The sequence below is a fragment of the Acinonyx jubatus genome, chromosome D4, assembly GCF_027475565.1.
Source record: "Acinonyx jubatus isolate Ajub_Pintada_27869175 chromosome D4, VMU_Ajub_asm_v1.0, whole genome shotgun sequence".
In the NCBI taxonomy this organism is placed as follows: Eukaryota; Metazoa; Chordata; class Mammalia; order Carnivora; family Felidae; genus Acinonyx; species Acinonyx jubatus.
Window position 1 is genome coordinate 33,544,406 of NC_069391.1, and position 20,720 is coordinate 33,565,125.

A 20,720-nucleotide genomic window follows, 5' to 3' on the forward strand; every position below is an offset into this window, starting at 1 on the left:
GAATTACAGCCGTAGGGTACACGATATAATATCCTTATCTTTCCACTTCTGTGGCAGTAGAATTAGCACTCCTTTTCTACTCTCAGAACATTTGGAAATATCAATATTAAAATTACCATACTGTATTATAATTCAGATTTACTTGTTGTCTCTCGTCCTCAATCAGACTGAGTTTCTTGAGGGAAAGTACTTTTGTTTCATTCTTCTCTATGTCACCAATTCTTAGTGAAGAGGCTGGCAATAAATGTCCATTATCTGTTTGCTGAATGAATATTGTAGCAAAGATGTATACATGTGAACAACAAAATTAAAAATATTATGTGATATTTATCATACAAAAGTTCAAATCAAGTGTGATTATAGCTCAGATAGGAGAGATCACTTCTAGGTAGGAAAAGGTCGTAGAACAGAATGGTGAAATCTGAACTTTACAGACAGCCTACCTTGGTTTTGAGCCCTAACTCTGGCATTTATGAGCTTACATGATCTTGGGATATAACCTAATCTCTTCAAACCACTAATGTCCTTACCAGTGAAATGGGGATACCATGAGTTGGACAAATGAAATGAGATAATATATGTAAAATTTCAGGTACCTATTATAAAGTGACTAACATATCATCATCACCATCATCATCAAAGGCTTTGTGATGGAGGCACTCAGTACCTGGCATCAAAGTCTTTGTGATGGAGGCACTCAGGATCTGGATGGACAGACACAGGGTGGAGCACTGAACAGTCAGGAGGTGTGAATAAAGGTACTGTGGGTGTTAGAACGAGCCACAGCCAAACAGGGAGGGCAAAGCACTGTTTAATCAGAACAGTGTGGGGGTATTTTCAGGAAAGGAATGGGAGGGAAGGTTGGGAAGTTGGTTTTAAAGGCCAGGCTGAAAAATTGAGTCTTTATCTTGCAAGTATTACTGACACTTTACAGTATGCTACAAAGAGTAGAACCGAGTACCAAGTGAGCCAGTACTGAGTCAGCCATAGGGGGAATGTTCTGGCTGTTAGTGCAGGACAGTCTGGGGAAGGTGAGGGAAAATGGAAGCAGATAAACCATTTAGGAAGCTTTTCCAGTACTTCCAATGAGAAGCTGAGGTTCCCCTCTGGGATGGTGGCATGGGGAAGGATAAAAGGGAATGAACATGTGGGACACTGGGAAGACGAAATTCACTGAACTGTGCCCAGCTGGAGGCTGTGTCCAGTGAGGAGGCAGAGGCCAAGACAATTGTGAAGGTTTACAGCTGGATGACCAGGAACGTGGCGCCACTACCCTAGCAGAAAGAAACCAGAGACTGGTCTTACGGGGAGGATAAATTTGCTTTTCGCTATGCTAAGTTTGAGGTGCAGTGGGATATTCCATAATGAATGGTATCCAAGAACACGTGAGCTTAGAACTCAGACTAATATTTATTTAGAAGATATCTGTACAGAGATAATAGCTAAAGGGATACGGTTGGATCAACCATCTAAGAAGGGTGGGAGTATACAGAGAAAAGATCAGGGAGTCATCCTTGGGAAATACCTCCTACATCTAGGGATGTGAAAGAGAAGCCTGGGAGCAAGGATGAGGAAGAGGGAGAAAGGGGAAGAACGCACCGCCACAGATGCCAAGGGCAGGGCAGGTTTCCAGGAGAGTGCAAGTGCCAGGAGGAATCACGAGCTATAGGAGGTCAGAGAGAACTGTGGAGGGGCCACTAGGAAGTCACTGATGAGGCATGAGAGAACAATATGTGGAAAGAAAAACTAGACTGCAAGTGTGAAGGAATCTAGGATGTATGGGGGGGGGGGGGGAAGAGGTCAAGCTAGTATAGTATGAGTTTGGGAAGTTGGGGAAAGAAAGGATAGAGATGGAATGGGGGCTCAAGGTGGGAGCAGAATTGTTCTTCCCCACATAAACCACCACTCACAGCTAATCCAGAGATGCTTATTTGTCTGTACATTTAGAAATAGAAAGAAGCCTTGGGGGAGGATGCCAGAGGAGGAACTTTGGAACAAACTAAATTGAAAGTCAGGTTACCGCCATTCTAAAGTCATAGACCGTGTTATCACTGTGAGTACAGCAGCATCTGTTTTAGCAGAGACAGAACTCATTTATCATGCATCAACAGACTGTGAGAGAAGGAAACCAGAAACTCTCCCTCCCCACTTAGGAAAACAAAGCTTGATCCACACTCTTTGAAAATAATTCAAAAGCTTTGGAAAAGGATTTTAGCAAGGAAGGAATGCTAAGAGAAATAAATGCACAATATCTTCCCTTCCTTCATTTGTCTACCCAACCGCACTCTAGGAAAATGCCTAGGTGCACCATTAGAACACTCCGATAATACTGTGCACACCACCCAAGTTTATAGCACTCCGATCTACACAGTGCTTTTCATTTTACAAGAAGCTCTCACGATCACTTTCATCCTCACAGAATCCCTGTGAGATTTTACTTTTTTTGTCTTACAAGTAAAGAAACCGAGGGTTAGAAAGAACTGAGCGATTTCCACCCCTACCCCCTAATTACACAGCCAGGAAATGGTACAGCTACATACCCTTTGCTCTTTCTTGTACACATTCTCAAATACCACTCACATGGTCCTCACAGCCTGATGTTCTAGGTGTGGTATGACAAACCAAAGTGTAGCAGGACTCTGATCTACCCCTCGTGTGGGGGCTTTATAATTACATCAGTATAGCCTAAAACTACATGAGCTTTGGAGCACTTTTATCAGATCACGTTTTTGACTAGATAGTATCCCGTGCTGCCCTCTCACCCCCATCATCAGAGCCCCGGGGCAGAAGTTCTTAGCAATGTTTCCTTCCTCCCACACCTTCCCAGTTCAATCAGCCCTCTGAAATGCATGAACAAGGCCTCAATATTTAAACTTGCTCCAGGGGTGCCTGGGTGACTCAGTGGTTAAGCATCCGACTTTTGATGTTGGCTGGTCATGATCTCACAGTTCATGAGTCGGAGCCCTGAGTCAGCTGGGCTTTACACTGACGGCACAGAGATTCTCTGCTTGGGATTCTTTCTCTCTCTCCCTTTCTCTCTTCCCAGTCTTTAATTGTGCTCTCTCTCTCTCTCTCAAAATAAACATTAAAACACACACACACACACACACACACACACACACACAAAATAAACTTGCTCCAGAGTTAGGAGGCAGGAAAGCAATTCTCTCCCTCAATACCTGGTTTGATCTCGTGGGAAGAAGGCTGGACCAGGAGGCTGAAGGCCCAGGTTCCACACTCACACTGCCAGTGTAGCTCTGTGACCTTAAATCACTCGATACTTAGCACCAGTGTCTTGATCTGAAACATGAAGATCTGTTTTATGTCTGCCGCAAGGATCTGGTGAAACACTTGTGAAATAGGGCCCTGTGTGGAGTTTAATTTTCTGCTGTAGCTGACTTGACTTTCTTAATTTTTGAAAGAGGAGCTGTGCATCTTCATTGTGCACTGGGCCCTGCAAATTAGGTAGCTGGTCCTGCCTGTATGACCTTGACCAAGTAACAACCTCTCTGGGCTCCACAGTCTGTAATTGATTGAATTGAACTGTTAGGAAAGAGACAACCCTCAACCCTTCTTCTATTCTACTCGTTAGCAAAATTCACCACAATTGATTACCCCCTTCTTCTTGAAATGTTTTTTTCCCTGTGGCTTCTGGGATACTTTACTTTTCCGGTTTTCCTCTGCTTCTCTGGCTGCTCCTTCCCTGTTTTCTCCCTAATCTGTTAACATGTCCCAAACTAAACTCCAATCATCTTCTTCAAGCTTGCTCCTCCCAGCCTTCCTCATATATTCGTGGTAACTCTGTCTTCCAGCTGCTCAGACCAAAACTCTTAGTCTTTGACTGTCTCTCACTCCACCTCCAATTTAGAAGCTACTCTAGAATCTGATCACTTCTTCACCACTCCCATCACAGTGCAAGGCTTCATCACCACTCACTGGGATGACTGCAAGACCCTTTTAACTGGTCTCCCTGCTTCCACCTCCTTTCCTGCTGCTAGGAGTCTATTCGCCACACAGTAGTCAGAATAATCCTTAAAAAATATAAATCAGATCATATCACTCTTCTCTTCAAAACCATCCCATGACTATCCATCTCAATCAGAGTAGAAATCCCTACATGGTGCAACAAACTTACCTCTCTGAACCTACTTCCTACCACCACCGACCATTTTGCTGGTGTCCCTTTGCCTAGAATGCCCTCCCAGCTATCAGCCTGGCTGGCCCCTCACCTCTGTCAATTCTGTTCAACTGTCACCCTTTCTGTTAAGCCCTCCCTAATCACCCTATTTAGTTAGTTAGTTAGTTAGTTAGTTATTTTAAAGTTTATTTATTTGAGACAGAGAGGGCAGGGCGGGGAGAGGCAGAGAGAGAGAGAGGGAAAGAGCAAATCCTGAGCAGGCTCCTCACTGTCAGCACAGAGCCCGACACGGGGCTCTGACTCATGAACCGAACCATGAGATCATAACCTGAGCCAAAATCAAGAGTCAGATGCTTAACTGACTGAGCCACCTAAGTGCCCCTCACCCTATTTCAATAGCAACCAGCATCAACTTTCCCCCTCATTCCTCAGCCTGCTGTTCCCTGCTCAGTTTTCTCCAAAACACTTATCACCATCTGATATATTACATATGTATATATTTTAAGTTTGCTTAGTGGTTATCTCTCCCCACTAGACTGTAGGCTCTGTAAGGGCAGGAACTTTTGTCTTTTAGCTGCCATATCTCCAGTACATAGGACGGTGCCAGTGAATGACAGTAGGCAGAGTTCCAGAACAGATGATGGGATTACTATTATTAAGTCACAGCCACGTCAAGTCCTCTGAGTGTATAAAGTGCCTTCACAGGCTTCCTGCCCTGCATACAAGAGTGTGGACATTTATGGGGAACCACTGTGGCAGCCTCCCACTGGATTAAACTGTGGGGATGGAAAGGTGAATCAGGAGAGGTAACTACCCCCTAAGAGTTTGTGGCTTAAAAAGAGGTTTTGTGTATATATGCAAGTAACTATAGAACAAGGAAGCATTTGTTTAAAAATATCCACCCTTTAATTTAATGGCTAACATCTCACATTCTGGTAATGACTCCAGAGTTTTCCATAGGGAGAAGGGACAATGAACTATGGCTTGTGAACTTACTATGTGGCTACTTCTGTGTCCCAAACAAGTTCCTGCTCTGGCCTGCTTATCACATCAAAGACACCTTGCCTGGCTTCCAATCTACTTTGCTTTGAAGTCTTTCCACTGTCCTCCCCCACCCAAAATTGGCTCTATTTACTGTTAACTCAAGTCCCCACCCTCTTATAGTCCCTCCACACTCTGCTCCCAGATACAGGGAACAGGCAGGGGTGAAATCAACTTAGGAAGGTTGCAACAGGGTAGACAGTCTATTAGCTCTTTGCAATCAAGATGTGGATATATATACCTCAAGTGTACGGTGTACAGAATCCAGGAACTACATCTGTCAGTCTTTGCATCCTGACATTGTTGCTCAACATGTGCACAATATGAGGCGTTCCCTAAAGTTTGCTGAATCATTGAACTGAATGTAATAAGCCCTGAGTAAGGATAAATTTTTTTAATTTTTTAAATCTTTATTTTTGAGAGAGAGAGAGAGAGAGAGCGTGAGCAGAAGGGCAGAGAAAGAGGGAGACCCAGAATCTGAAGCAGGTTCCAGGCTCTGAGCTGTCAACACAGAGTCCGGAGTGGGGTTTGAACTCACGGACCGTGAGATCATGACCTGAGTCAAAGTCGGGTGCTTAACCAACTGAGCCACCCAGACGCCCCAAGAGTAAAGATAATTCTAATTAAGAAGTACTTCTGCATCTTCTGTAAGGTACCCCAGAGATAGTTTATAAGGTTATTTTATTGAGGTATCGTAAGAAGCAACCTGTAAGAATGAAAGCATCTCAAATAAAGGGATCAATATTTAAAATGCCAGTTTAGGGGCACCTGGATGGCTTAGTTAAGCATCTGACTTTGGCTGAGGTCATGATCTCTCAGTTGGTGCCTTCAAGCCCCACATCAGGCTCTGTGCTGACAGCTCGGAGCCTGGAGCCTGTTTCAGATTCTGTGTCTCCCTCTCTCTGCTCCTCCCCTGCTCTCTCTCTCTCTCAAAAATAAATAAACATTAAAAAAATTTAATGCCCGTTTAAATGATAAAACACTACTATTTTATAATTTTCAAAATTACTTTAATTTGTATTTGATTTCTTTAAACCCTGTATCTGAAAATCCAAAAGTTATGGAGAGACGAATTACAGACAACACCTTCCATTCCCTCTAGGAATCCTTTGAATAGAGACTCCCTGAAGTTATCAGAGATTTTAGATCTTTTCTTATGGGAAAGGCTGGAGAACTGAGAAACTCAAAGTGTTAGGATATGGTGACTGAAAACCACATTAAGTTTGAGTGCTGGGTACGTGGGTGTTTGTTACATAATTCTCAATACTTAACAGTGTGTTTGAAAAGCTCACTTCTCTCATACGTTCACACTACACATACATTTTCATACCCAGCCAAGATCAAACCTGAAAAGATGACCTGTCTTATAATCAGTGAGAGGTGCTGTCAGCACAATGTAAGACAATTTGGGGCAGGCAAATCATTGCTCTCCTTGACTCTCAATTTATCTATATATAAAGTGGGGGGAAGGAACTAGATGGTTTTGGGCCCCTTCCACTTCTTTTTTTAATGTTTATTTTTGAGAGAGAGAGAGAGAGAGAGAGAGAGACAGAGAGAGAGACAGGGTGAGCAGGGGAGGGGCAGGGAGAGGGAGACACAGAATCCAAAGCAGGCTTCAGGTTCTGAGCTGTCAGCACAGAGCCTGACGCCGGGCTCGAACTCACGAACTGTGAGATCCTGACCTGAGCTGAAGTTGGATGCTCAACCGACTGAGCCACAGGTGCCCCAAGGGCCCTTTCACTTCTAATGCCTTAAGAGTCTAGAGAACTAGGGGGCACATATTCACTTTTTAAAGTTTTTCCCTTTATAAAGGATTCTTTTCAGATTTCCTGAGTTTCTTTAGCACATTTAAAACTATGACTTGGTTTAGCAAAATCTGGTTACTGTATTTTATTATTAATAAAAGCAGCTAATACTTGTTAAGCAAGTTCAATATTCCAGGCATATATAAAATGTTTTATACAGACCATTTGATTTAATCACCCCAATAACACCACAAGATAGATACCAATACTGTCCCCATGCTGTAGATTGGTAAAGTGGCCCCTAGACTATCTAACTTGCCGAACTAAGCAACTTTGGAATTCAAACTCTCTTCAATCCAATCTATGACTCTAGAATACTGCTGCTCCTGCATCTCTCAGAAAGGCTGCTCATAGCAGGGTGTGTTCAGTGGTTCTTCCCTACTTGAACAGCCATAGTCCTCTGTGCTTCCTTACCTTCTCAAATGGGGTAACCAACTGGGGATGAGGTAATTCCTTTGGTTTCAACTTAATTTCTGTGACATAACATGGTCATATTTTCATTAAGAAATTCTTTTTGCCCTTCCCTGGATGAGTAACAGTGGATTTCACTAGTCATCTTGAGGCACTTGTGAATGATCAGGTGAGCAGAAAAGGGTTCAAATTTGCTTTGAATTCCTAATTTGGTTCCTTGGGTCTATTATCTAAATTTCACAGCATATACACGTGTGAAATTTATTTTGCAACAGATTAAGGTAATAGTGCCACATGCAGGAAAATAACGTAAGGTTAATTTCATAGCTTCATAATTTTCACATTCATGATTTTCACTTTTTCACAAGAACTCTGTGAGGTGGGCAAGTCAGGAATTATTTACCTACTTTGCAAATGAGGAAAGAGCCACAGAATGGGGAGGTGACTTATTCTAGGACATGGACTGGTTAGGTCTTACAGCTAGGGCACTTTCTACACTATGCCATTTCCATCTGGAAAAAGGACCATCAGACTCAGGCACTTCTTGGCAGACAGAAATAAATGACTGCTGTACCGGAGGCTGCACGATGCCAGGCTGTGGCCGTGGGGCTCCCTGTATAACTAGCAACTATACTACAGGATGAAGATAGTAGGACCAACCATGCCCCCTACTCACACCTGTGCAGTGTGATAAAGAAAGTAGAAGTAGTCAGTAGCTGTGGTCCAACCAGATAAAACTTTTAGGCGGGAAGTAAAGTGACAAACTCGTGTGTGCGTGTGTGTGTGTTTAACTGTTAGTTGCTTTGATATTTTTAAAAAGGCTGTTTGTGGAAGTCAGACCACATAGCAGGAAGAGTTAACAGCAAGATGGATTTGGGAAAGGACCAATCTCGCTCGACGCTCCATCAGACACCTGGTCCTCATCAAGAAGAGAACCATGTTCCAGGTAATGAAAGAGATCTTAAGAGGTCTCTACTGGCCACTAAGATGTCTTAGTGACAGTTGGGAAGAACTGGGCTGTGATTATTTTCCTAATTTTTATGGATCTGGCCCCCAAAAAGCACATAATTGAGTATGTTCATATAACCTTAGATGGGAAGGATTGGGGCTGTATAACCTTCTGAGGTGACTTCTAATACATTAAGATTCTAATAAGCAGAGAAACACAAGGACATAATAAATTCTTGATAATATATTTAAGTGAAAGATAATGTTAAAATACCCAGTACTGAACGGTTGAGGTAAAACAACCATTATACCCCTATACTTCTATGGTAGGGTAAATTTGGTATAATTTTTTGGAAAGAGATCTGGTCTACCTATTGTCAGATCTTTAATAGTGCTTATTCTCTTGACTTCCTAATCTTAGTTTTGGGTCTATCCTAAAGCAGCCTTTCTCAAAATGTTTTGCAGAACCCTAGGTCTTGAGACAGTTCTTAAATTTTTTTGTGCCATGGATCCCTTTGGCACTCTGAGGAATCTATAGATACCTTTTTATAATAAATATTTAAAATATATAAAATTCATAGATAAAATTCCAAAGGAAGCAATTGTAAGATACAGCTATTAAAATGAAAAACTGTGATACAGTAATATATATGTTTATTTATAGACACATTACATAACAAGATTATAGTAATGGTGAATCTAACAGCATTGTATCAAATCAAATATATCATCTCAAATAAATTGTGTTTTTAGGTGTCTGCAACAACTGTAATGTGATGTGGAAAAAATCTGTGATTTCTTTTGGTGACAAAGTCACTTACTGCACAAAAATTTCTGTGGTTTGTCACCGACATTCATAATTGAAGGAAATGGTAAATTAATTAGACATCGATAAAAATAGACATATAATATCCCCCAAATCCAAATTTATCATTAAGAACTTCTGCTTAAGAACAAAAGCTGCTATGGCCCAAGGAGCATGCTCTGTCTTTTGGGGCCCTCCATGCAAGTTTGTCATCACTTTACAGGCTCTAAGAAGACCCATTAACTTTTCACAAACTCAAGTGGCAACAGAACCTTTCTTTTGATAATAACTTCCCAAAGAGCTTGGAGAGACATCATCCTAAGGAAAAAACTCAAAAGGAAAAAAACTGTATGCATGAATATTATTATAGTTTGAGCTACCGTGACAAAAAAAGCCAACAGCCCATAAAATTGGCAACAACTAATACATGTGGAATGACTGGGCAAGTGGGAATACATCAACTTGATTAAAGTTATAATTATGAAGACTATACCCTAGAAAATATTTCTGACATGATGTTAGGTTAATAAATGATAAAATTATGGTATGCTATCATTACAACTTTGTGTAATATGGAGACTAGATGGATATGAGAAACAAAATGAAAACAGGTTATAATGTTAAGGATGGCAGAACACGGCTGATTTTTTTCTTTTATGTTTGTGCAATATGTAAAATTATTTTGAAGAAACTAATGGGTTGATAGAACACATATGTATAAAAACTGACCCTTTCATTTAAAAATGCTTACTGAGCGTTTGCTCCTAGGCATTCTTTGGAGGCATAAGGATGAATAAAATGTGGTCCTTGTCCTTCAAAAGCAAGGAGAAGAACAGACACCCAGGATAGGGTGGGGGGGGGGTCTCCACCTTGCCATTGGACTCTTGCTGATAAATGCCACAATTGATCACTATCTCCTATAACTTCCATCTTGATCCTACAGAAATCATTGGAACTTGGAATCTGCGAAACAGAGAACAACTCAGGAAAAGAAAAGAGGAAGCACAAGAGAAGCAAACTTCACAATGGGAATTTGGGTATGGTATCATTGCAGGGTTAGAGGAATGGCTATTTGTCAAGTATATGCTATGCGTCAAGTAGTGCTGAGTGCTTTTACACACTATATTTTATCCTGATAAAATATCCTGATTCTCCTCCATGAATCAGGAGCTGGTATTCCTATTATACAAAAAGAAAAAAAAAAGAAGCCAAATCTCCAAAAGTTCAATCTCTTGCCTAAAATCACACAGCTAGTGAAGTGGTGGGAATGGAATTTTATCCCTGTTCTTTTTAAATTAAAGCACCAGGCAGTTGAATTCCATTGTAGAGAGGCCTGGTGTTCTTTCTACTACTCTGGTAATATAAACATAGAAGCATCTTGTCGGGAGCAGGAGATACCTTTGAGGAGCTCCTGGCTAGTTTTCCAAGCTTTCTGTTAGTAAAATACTAATTGAATGAGTACGATTAACTCTCCATGGAGCAAACCAAAACACTTTATGTAAATAAGTGACAGGAAAGTTTAGGAGTTTTTAAATCTCCAAGCAAAGTCACTTGTATATAACCTTAGGGAGAGAGTACAAGACCATGATTATAAGTGAGACAGCATCTAACTGCATCCGTTTAAAATATGACTATGAAAACAGAGGAGGTGCTTGGAGATAGAAAAGGGGAGCCCAAGGAGCTCGTCTAAGCCTGGGTTTCTCAACCTGGGTACTATTGATGTTGTGGATAGGATAATTCTTTATGTGGGAGGCTGTTGTGTGCATTGTAGATGTTTAGCAGCATCTCTGGCATAGCAGCATCTCTGGCATCTAGAGACCAGTAGCACGCCTCCCACCTGCATTGTAGCAACCAAAAATATCTCCAGACATTGTCAAATGTCTCTTGGTGTGGGGGACTAAGGGGCAAAATTGCCCCCAGTTGAGAACCACTGATCTAAGCACTCTTTTATTATAATAATAATAATTATTATATTATTATTAGATTAGGAGTTATATTTGCATTTCTTCATTGTTGCGAAAAATGTTTGTTTTGGTGGCAAAGATAAAATAGATATACATTAAAAAAAACATACAATATAGATGTTTTAGCACTTTTCTTAAGAAAGGGCACCAATCCCCCCTGGGGACTGAGAATCTTCTATTCTGCTATAACACATGTTTCGATAGCACCAATCAACTCACAAATGATTGGTAAATAGTAGAATGATGTCAGTGTAATGTAGAAGCTGTATTGGTCCATGATTTTTCCTAATCAAAAAGGAATACAGTTAAAACCTTCAGCAGGAAAGGGAAAAGCCTTCAGCTTGGCTGCTGCATAAGCAGGGTTCTTTTCAGCCCACATCCAGGGCTCCCTCCCCAGAGGACACCACCAGCCCCCCATAGCTCTCCACGAGTAGGCTGCACTTCCTCCTGGGCCCAACCCAATGGCAGCTGGCTCAGAGCACCACCAGCATTTACGGGATCTCAGCAGCTGAAAGCCTGCGTTTAAACTGTTGCTTTTGCGTATTTTTGCTATCCCCCAGGCAGCCTTCTCATAGTAAGCTGCCTATCTGGACTACTCAAGATACCTCCCCCAGTACCAATTATTATTTTTGTTAGTGTTAGAAAGTTGCACAAGATTTGAGTTGTTTGCTTTAACTCTATTTTCCCCCATAAGCACTGCACTTTTAGTGTAGGATTTTGCTGAAAGTGAGGTTTTTCAGGAATGCATATATTGTGTTACAGCAGAAACTTCTGTACTCGAGTCCTGTGGCAAGTGACTCTGTTGAAGAATATCCTTATATTCCCTAATTCCATACTCTCCGGGCAACCTTCTGATCATTATTTGGCTTCTCAAATACCTGCTACAGAGAAAGAGTGCATTCATCTGTTAGTGCAAGCATCCTCTGCTGTGTGACTTTGCATTTCTCACTGTTCACTTAAAAATTGGTTTTTAGGTTTATATATCAGCCATTTTCAGCTGATTGAGGAGTTCTGTCCCAGATAAATGGAGCTGGTCTCAGTGTGCTGATCCAATTGGATTTCTGGGCTTGCTGGGTGGGGGGAGCAAGGCTGAAAAAGTCACTGAAGTAGAGGACACCTTGGGGAGCCTCTTGGCACCTGGCTGGCCATGCTCTTAGGACATATCTCTGTGCTACTGAGGGCTATTCTCTTTTTTTTTTTTTAACATTTATTTATTTTTGAGAGACAGAGAGAGACAGGGCGTGAGTGGGGGAGGGGCAGAGAGAGAGGGAGACACAGAATCCGAAGCAGGCTCCAGGCTCCAGGCTCTGAGCTGTCAGCACAGAGCCCGACGTGGGGCTCAAACTCACGGATAGGACCGCGAGATCATGACCTGAGCTGAAGTCGGACACTTAACCGACTGAGCTGAGGGCTATTCTTACACAACATACCACACAGCGAAACCTAAGTGGTTCCAGAGAGAAGCAGCAGAGTGTAATGGTTAAGAGCCTTGGCTGTTAAAGCCAGAATGACTACTACATTTGAAGCGTGGCTCCCTCACTTCTAGCCATTTGACTTTGGACAAGAACGTGTGTCTGTTTTGTCATCTGCAAAGTGGAGATAATAATAGTATCTACCTCATAAGTTGAGGTGAAGATTATATGAGATAACAGAATAAGCAAATTACTTAAAACAGTGCCTGGCACATAGGAAGCACTATAAGTGTTTCCTATATTAATACAAATACTAATTTATATTTCAATAACTCATTCCTCTAAGTTATTGTATGCGATTCTTACAACGACCGCATGAGGTTGGACAGATACCATTTACTCCATTTTGCCTGTGAAGAAACCAAGGCATAGAGAGTTTGAGTGACTTACCCATGATCACATAGCTGATCAGTGACAGAGTTCAGATTAAATTTTAGAGCACATAGATATATATGCATCTTTTGAAAAACTACCAGGAAGAACATGGAACATTACTCAGATTCCCTCATACAGTGATCTCTGTAACAAGTTATTTAGTATTCAATATTAGAATAAAGTGTTTCCTGAAAAAGTCACATATACCATCTTTTAAAAATCTGACAATAAGGACTTTATAATTTATCCTGTTACCTTTGTTAGTTGGAATTATACTTTAAAATGGTGAGGTGCCTTTCCATCATTTTTACATAACATTTTCCTGTATATTATTTCTAATATTAATTTTTGACTGTCTTATTACATGTTTACCTTTTTAATATTGATTTCAAACTGGTTTTAGGGAGGCAGTCTTTAAAAAATTTTGGAAATTTTGGAAATTTCAAACATAAAGGCAGAATAGGGTATACATTTAAGTGCGCAAGGACTTACGAGCACTGCAAAGATAGAAAAGCACGGGTTTTATCTCGTTTGCTAACAGAAATAAGAATATTTACTACAAGAATATTTCTCCACAAGTAACAACGGTATGAGGCAGCTCATGTTCCTCACCAAAAAGCATGGCCTTCACAATAAATCCTGAGCAAGGAGAGCATTTCAGCCCCGTGGTTGGCAAGAAGAGGCTCTGTGGAGCAGGTAGCATGGAACAGAATTTCAATAGGTTTAGAAGAAGGATGAAATGTTTATTTTTAGTACCTTTTCCTCCCCACCACCAGCCCATCTGTATTAGCCATCTGTATTTGGTTATAGTTGCAGTACCTAACGAGTTGTCATTGGCCGAAATTTCCATGCATATCCTTTTATCTTTTAGATCCTTAATCTAGCTATTCATTTGGAGTAGGTATAAAATGGCCACTCGTACCTTTCCACCAGGCTTCTTTACCTCAAGAGATGTTTTTGAAGCTTTTGACCCAGCTCACAGAACATCTCATTTGACATGTATTGCTGCTCTTCAGCATTCTCTACACAAGACACTGAATTAGATAAGCAATTAGATATACATCTTCCGTCTGCAGGCTGTGCAGACAAGGAGCTGTGCCTGGATTGCAGATCCAGAAATGCAATTGTATCAGTTTACCCAGGGCATAGTGGGACTAACTCACACATGCTAAACCCAGACAGACCACTGTATAAACCACAGTGCCAATCTATTAATTTATAACATCAATTATATGTTCTCCATAACCAATCTTTAAGTATATGCTCTCAAACACACATACTCTCTACACTCACCAAGAAGGTTCCTTGTGAGCAAGGCGTCAAGAGACAAAAAGTCCCTACGGGACATCTCCTCTCCTGACAACTAGCACTGGCTCCTTCATTTTACAAACAAGGAGGTTGAGGCCTAGAGAGATGAAGTGATGTTTTTCATGGTCATGCAACAAGGCAGCCGGAAGACCAGCGGCTGTTATTACTAAGCATTTATTTGAATCCTGTAGGCCCATTGCTGACACTAATTCTGATCTTTCACAGAGAGAAAAAATGCAAGAGGCCAAGGATAGGAAAAGGAAATAAAAGAGGCAGAAAGAGACAACAAAACACAGACCTGAAGGTGGAGCCTCAGTCACAATTTAAAAAGGACATGAGGGAGAAAACATTAGCACCTATGGAGAAAGAACTTGAACCGCCTAGGACTATAACTGAAGGGCTCTATCTGGTAGCCTCTCCCAAAAAAGTTGTGCCTGAGAAACACATTTTTGCAATGAATCAAGAAAGCATTATACATCAGGCGAATTCTTCCGAGATACAAGAAACAGCAATACAAAACCACTCTTCTGAAACATGCCAAGATATGGCTGACCCTGAAGCCCTCTCTCCTAAAATATGCCAAGAAACAGCTGTACTTCAAGGCCATCCTTCCAAAATGTGCCCTGATATGGCTGAACCTGAAGCCCTCTCTTCTAAAATGTGCCAAGAAACAGCCATACTTCAAAACCATTCTTCCAGAATGTGCCCTGATATGACTAAACCTGAAGACCTCTCTCCTAACTTGTGCCAAGAAATAGCTGTACTTCAAGGCCATCCTTTCAGAATGGCTGAACCTGAAGATCTCGCTCCTAAACTGTGCCAAGAAACAGCTGTAGTCAAAGTCCTTCCTTCTAAAACTGAAGACATAGCTAACCTGGATGGATGCTCTCCCGAAGCATTCACCAAACCAGATGTGCCTAAAGGCTATGCTCATGAAACATACCAGAAAAGAGCTGAACCTGAGGAATACAATTCTGAACCAGATCAAGGAATTGCTGAGATTGAAAGCTTCTTGCCTAAAACAGAAGAAATAGCTGTGCCTAAAGACCTTTCTACAAAAACACACCAAGAAACAGTTGAACCCGAACACTTCTCTCATGAAACATATAAAGAAATTGCTGTGCCTAAAGCACCCTCTCATAAGACAATCCAAGAAATGCCTACTGCTGGGGAATATCCACCTGAAATATACCAAGAAACACCTGAGTCTGAAGACTCTTCGCCTGAAATATACCAAGAAACACCTGGGTCTGAAGACTATTCGCCTGAAATATACCAAGAAACACCTGGGCCTGAGGACCTCTCCACCAACACATATAAAAATAAGGATGTGCCTCAAGAATGCTTTCCAGAGCCGTACCAAGAAACAGATGGGCCCCAAGGCCAGGATCCTAAAGCACACCAGGAGGATGCTAAGGATGTTTATACTTTTCCTCAAGGTAGGGATGGTTTGTTGGGACAAGTCAGTGAAACTGCCACTTAATAGGATTCCCCATTTATAATTAGAGCACCAACATAGGTATCCATATCCCTCAGAGTGATGATTTATAGCCTTCTTTCACAATTTAGGATATCCCCTGTTATCGCAAGGGTATCATTCATGTCACTAGCTGGTTTCAAGTAAAAAATGTTTTTCATTCAACCAGGGCCTGTTTGGCACATTTACAAAGAATTAAAATAATTGGCAATATAAGTGTGTATACCAGGTACTTGACAGAGTATCCATTCTGGGAAACTTTAGCCAGTGAAATGAAATAAACCCAATATAGGATGAATTATGTGCAAAATATTTTAAAGAACGATTAAGTTTAAATTAACAAGAAAGCTTGATGAATAAAGTTTTTCTTGAGAATTAAAATGTCCCAGCAAACTAAAGCAAGTAAAGTCATGGTACAAGGTGCCAATGGGGTTATAAAGGTACAAGATATGATCCTGTTACAAAGGGAACTTGTTTTTGTAGGATTTATCAGGTTTGCCAAAAACCCTTTCTATCTCAGTATTTGTTCCTGAAAAGCATTCTCCTAAGCATGACACTTTTAAAATAATGTGACCTTTCTTCAATTTGGCCTTTGCCTCAGGGATATAACCGAGAACCTTGATTCTCTTTGTACAAAACCATAGACAGTATATGAAGTGGCCTGAGTCTAGCAGACCATATCCTTTTCTCAAGAAATCCTTCTGGTAGCTTATAAACAAATAAGCTCTTTCCTAAAGATAACTACAACAAAGACATGGGGTTAGTTGGGTTCCAATGGGTCCAGGTTTTCAAGGGTGAAAACATTAGAGTAAAAAGCAGCCATGTGAAACACTGCCTGGGCTGACAGGAGCCCCTGTTGGAGAAGCACTTCTTATCCACACAGGGCTCAGTTCGAGCAGTTTCATTCCTGCCAAGGTTAATGTGGGCAATTAATTCATGCTTTTCTTGTTTGGGGTTTTGTCTGGCCAAACAAATGGAAGTATATACCTTTTTACTGATTAGAAAAGGCTCATAGTAATGAATTATAAATGTTCATTATGATAAATTAAAGCAATATGTAAGTGAATATAGAGTAAATCCCCCATGATACCATCTCCTATCTCTGATTCCCATCCTGGAGGTTGTTTTCCTTTGTTTTAACAAATGACATAGTATAATACATTCTATTCTGTGTAAGCTGCATTTTTTCACACGCAATATATATCACGGCCATCTTAATGACATCTTTTGTAACAATTGTATGGTATTGTGTTATATGTACAATAATTTATCCAACCAGTCTCTGAAATGATGAACATTTAGGTTACTGCCAAGTTTTACTATTATAACAATGTTCAGTGAACATCATTGGAACTAACATTTATTTGGCACTTTCTATGTGCCACACAAAAATCTTTTGTGTGAATTATTTTATTCAATGTTAAAAAGCTTACCAGAAAAATAATATTATCCACATTTTATAGATAAGGAAACTGAGGCACTGGGAGCTTAAGTGTGTCTGATTATATCCATTGGATAAATCCCTAGAAATTGAAATGCTGGGCCAAAGGGTACCCACATTTAATGTTTGGATACATTCTGTCAAATGAGCCTCCCAAAATGTTTTAGCAGTCCACACAAACCAAGAGTTTATATAAGTGCTTTTTCCCCAATACTGCACATGATTACATTTAAAAAATCTTTTCCTATGTGTTAGGTTTTAAAAAACCCAAACAACCTAATCGTTTTAATTTCCACTTTTCTGATAATGACTGCTTCTAGGCATTAGTATTATTATGAATTTGAATTTCATGATTGTTATAAATTTGATTTTTTTTTAATTTTTTTTAAACGTTTATTTGTTTTTGAGACAGGGAGAGACAGAGCATCAACGGGGGAGGGTCAGAGAGAGGGAGACACAGAATATGAAACAGGCTCCAGGCTCTGAGCTGTCAGCACAGAGCCCGAAGCGGGGCTCGAACTCACGAACCGTGAGATCATGACCTGAGCCGAAGTCGGACGCTTAACCGACTGAGCCACCCAGGCGCCCCTTTTTCTTCTTTAATTTTTTTTTTCACGTTTATTTATTTTTGAGACAGAGACAGAGCATGAACGGGGATTTTTTTCTTTTTAAAATTATTTTTTTTAATGTGTATTTATTTGTTTTGAGAGAGAGCATGCACGCGTGAGCCAGGGAGGAGCCGAGAGGGAGAGATAGAATTGCAAGCAGGCTCCATGCTGTCAGCGCAGAGCCTGACACAGGGCAGTATCTCATGAACTGCGAGGTCATGACCTGAGCTGAAATCAAGAGTTGAACGCTCAACTGACCAGGTCACTCAGGCGCTCCTGAATTTTTTCTTTTGAGAATTGCCCGTTTGAAATTTGATATTTTTGGATTGACTTAGAAAATCTCTATGTAATAGTTAAGCTTTTACCTACATATAAGTTGTAAATATATTTCCAGTTGTCTATGGTTTAAATTTATTTCTAGTGGTTTTTGTCACCTACATGACAAGATTTTAATTTTAATTTTTGGTAATTCAAACTTGTCATTCTTTTCCTTTATGGTTTCTGATCTGTTTCCTGCTTAGAAAGGCCTTTCTAATCCTAAGATTATAAGAAAATTTTATTGTTTATACAACATTTATGGTATTTTAATATTTAAATCTTTAATTCATCTGAAATTTGCTTTTGTGCAAGGTGTGAGGTAGAGTTTTTTAATCTAGTCAATTGTCCCAGTTGACCATTTATTTAACCTATTTTCATATTTTATTTTACAGAAATGAGAGAAAAACCCAAAGCAGAGGAACCAGAGATACCAGCAATTCCAAATGTTCCTCAAGAGATTCATCCAGAAAATGACGTCTATAGTTATGTTTTGTTTTAACGATGCTCAACCATCAGTTGTCCAACAAAATACACATCTTAGTATACGTGTGATTCTCAAAATATTGCATCTCTACAATACTCATTAATATTTTAAGTGGTTTTTTTCCCACATATAGACTACAGCTGAAAGAGTGAACTAAGGTGTTTTTTGAGGCTCTACCACATAGATGATATCCTGCTAGTTTGTGCGTGTGTGTGTGTGTATATGTATTTTGGGGTAAGGATAGCGGTGGGGAGAGACAGAAATGGGAAAGGGGGGGTGCTGAATAACTGATTTTTACCCTCAAGAACAAACCTTTCTTTGGTTGATTTTTTTAATTTATTTTTTTCCTTGGTTAATTCTCAAAAGTAGAGAGAGTATATTGTCTGTTCATTTAAAATTTGGGGAGTAATAGTTTTCTTGTAAACTTTGTTCAATTATCAATGTAACAATAGCATCAACATTTTATTCAGGCTTTAGTTGGCTTTTTAAGTTAATTTTAACAATTTATCCTTCTGGGACTCCTTCAAAGGTATTTTGAGGTAATGAGTAATAAATGTAGTTTACTTAAGTATTTGAATTTTGATTTTCTATTTTTCCTTTTTAAATATTGCATTTGTGCAAAAAGTACATTAAATCATTATCACATGCTTCACCGTGTAGACAGCATTGTGGTAAGCACTGTGAGGGTTAGAAGATCTATAGCATATAGTCCTTACCCAGCAGGGGTTTAATCTAGTTTTACGGGGGAATAAAGCAGAATATAATTACAAAAGAAAGTAAGAAAGGCTAGTGTCATTTGAATAGTACACAGAATAGAGGAAACACTCCCCTCCCCCCCCTTTTTTTTTTGCTGGAGTGACCTGAAAAGATTAAATCTCCAAAAGATGAAAAGATGAAAAAGATTTGTATTGTAGGTGAGGATCACAGCATTATTGTATGTGACACAAAGAAGGGTGAATTCGAGACATATTCAAGAGAACTACTTGCAAACTACAGTTAATGCAGGGTCCATGTGGAATAGCAGGCTAATAGGCTAAAAATCTCATATTATTAGTGTGAACAGAATTTTCCATACCAAAGATTACGTAAGGTAATGGGGAACTAAGTAAGACTTTCGAACAATGGAGTGGCAGTTTCAGTATTTTAAGAATATCTATCTGGTGATAATGGTCACGATTAGCTGAAAATGACAAGAGACTGGGGGCAGGAATAGGAACTCTTCCAGGTGGGAAGATGTCTGAAAAACTCCCTGGGATTTGGTTGGGGGGGGGGGTTTGCAGTTTTCCCTCTGTAGAAGACTAAAGTAAAGGAGATTTCTGTGAGTAAAGGTTTAGTTTAGCAAGGGCACAATTGCATAAGCTCTATAGGCACATAGGCGCTGTGCTAGGTTCTAGGCTATACAGTGAAGAACAAGACAGAATCCCAGTCCCTCAAGCATTCCTAGTGTAGAACAGAGGTTCTTTTTTTTTTTTTTTTTTTTTTTTTTTTTTTTTTAGAACAGAGGTTCTTAACACTCAGGATATATTAGAACCACTGAGGTAGATTTAAAAATTACAGCTGTGCCTCCCCAGGGATTCTGATTTACCTGCCTAGGACGACATCCAGGCATAGGTATGTTAATTTTTTAGTTTATTTTTTGTTGTTGTTGTTTCAAATATTGAGGAATAATTTTAGAAATTAAAGAAAATTTGTAACGATAGTACAGAAGTTTCTGTATACCTCTCACCCAGTTTATCCTAATGTTAACATGTTCTATAACCATGGTCCATTTATCAAAACTTAAGAAATTAAGACAGGTGACATTACCATTATTTGGATTTCATTAGTTTTTGTGCTAATGTCCTTTTTTGGCTTCAGGATCCAATCTCAGATATGACATTGCATTTAGAATATTTAAAAAGCTCTCCAGGTGAACCTTGTGCAGCTACAGTTGAGGACCACAAGTGTATGGGGAGGGTACAATGCTCTTTCCTTCCTGTTTGCACACATTCCCCCACAAACATTACATTTTTTTCCTCTTGGGGTGTATGCATCATACAATGATTACTCATACTCCATTATATTACTCAAGTGACATATTGAGGGCAGAATAACCATATAATAGTCCTTTATATCTGGATGGCAC

The 20,720-nt window shown here is 40.0% G+C and overlaps 1 protein-coding gene and 1 long non-coding RNA gene across 7 annotated transcripts in view; one reads left to right on the forward strand and one right to left on the reverse strand.

Annotated features, from left to right (window-relative positions):
* The window catches only part of LOC113593688 (uncharacterized), a 35,746-nt gene that overhangs the window by 12,526 nt on the left and 2,500 nt on the right, over window positions 1-20,720 (reverse strand). The window lies entirely within an intron of this gene.
* HEMGN (hemogen) lies at window positions 603-18,694 on the forward strand. Of its 6 annotated transcripts, none has more exons than XM_053204896.1 (6): window positions 734-758; window positions 1,948-2,053; window positions 8,216-8,341; window positions 10,092-10,190; window positions 14,497-15,706; window positions 18,504-18,694. In XM_053204896.1, exons 3-6 carry the CDS (start codon window positions 8,333-8,335, stop codon window positions 18,608-18,610), a joined length of 1,425 nt encoding a protein of 474 aa, XP_053060871.1. In that variant the 5' UTR covers window positions 734-758; window positions 1,948-2,053; window positions 8,216-8,332; the 3' UTR covers window positions 18,611-18,694. The 6 variants fall into 6 exon arrangements, with proteins under 6 accessions (XP_026895313.1, XP_053060871.1, XP_026895314.1 ...); XM_027039513.2 differs by having other exon boundaries at window positions 738-758; window positions 10,092-10,185; window positions 14,493-15,706; XM_027039512.2 differs by lacking the exon at window positions 1,948-2,053 and having other exon boundaries at window positions 603-758; window positions 10,092-10,185; window positions 14,493-15,706.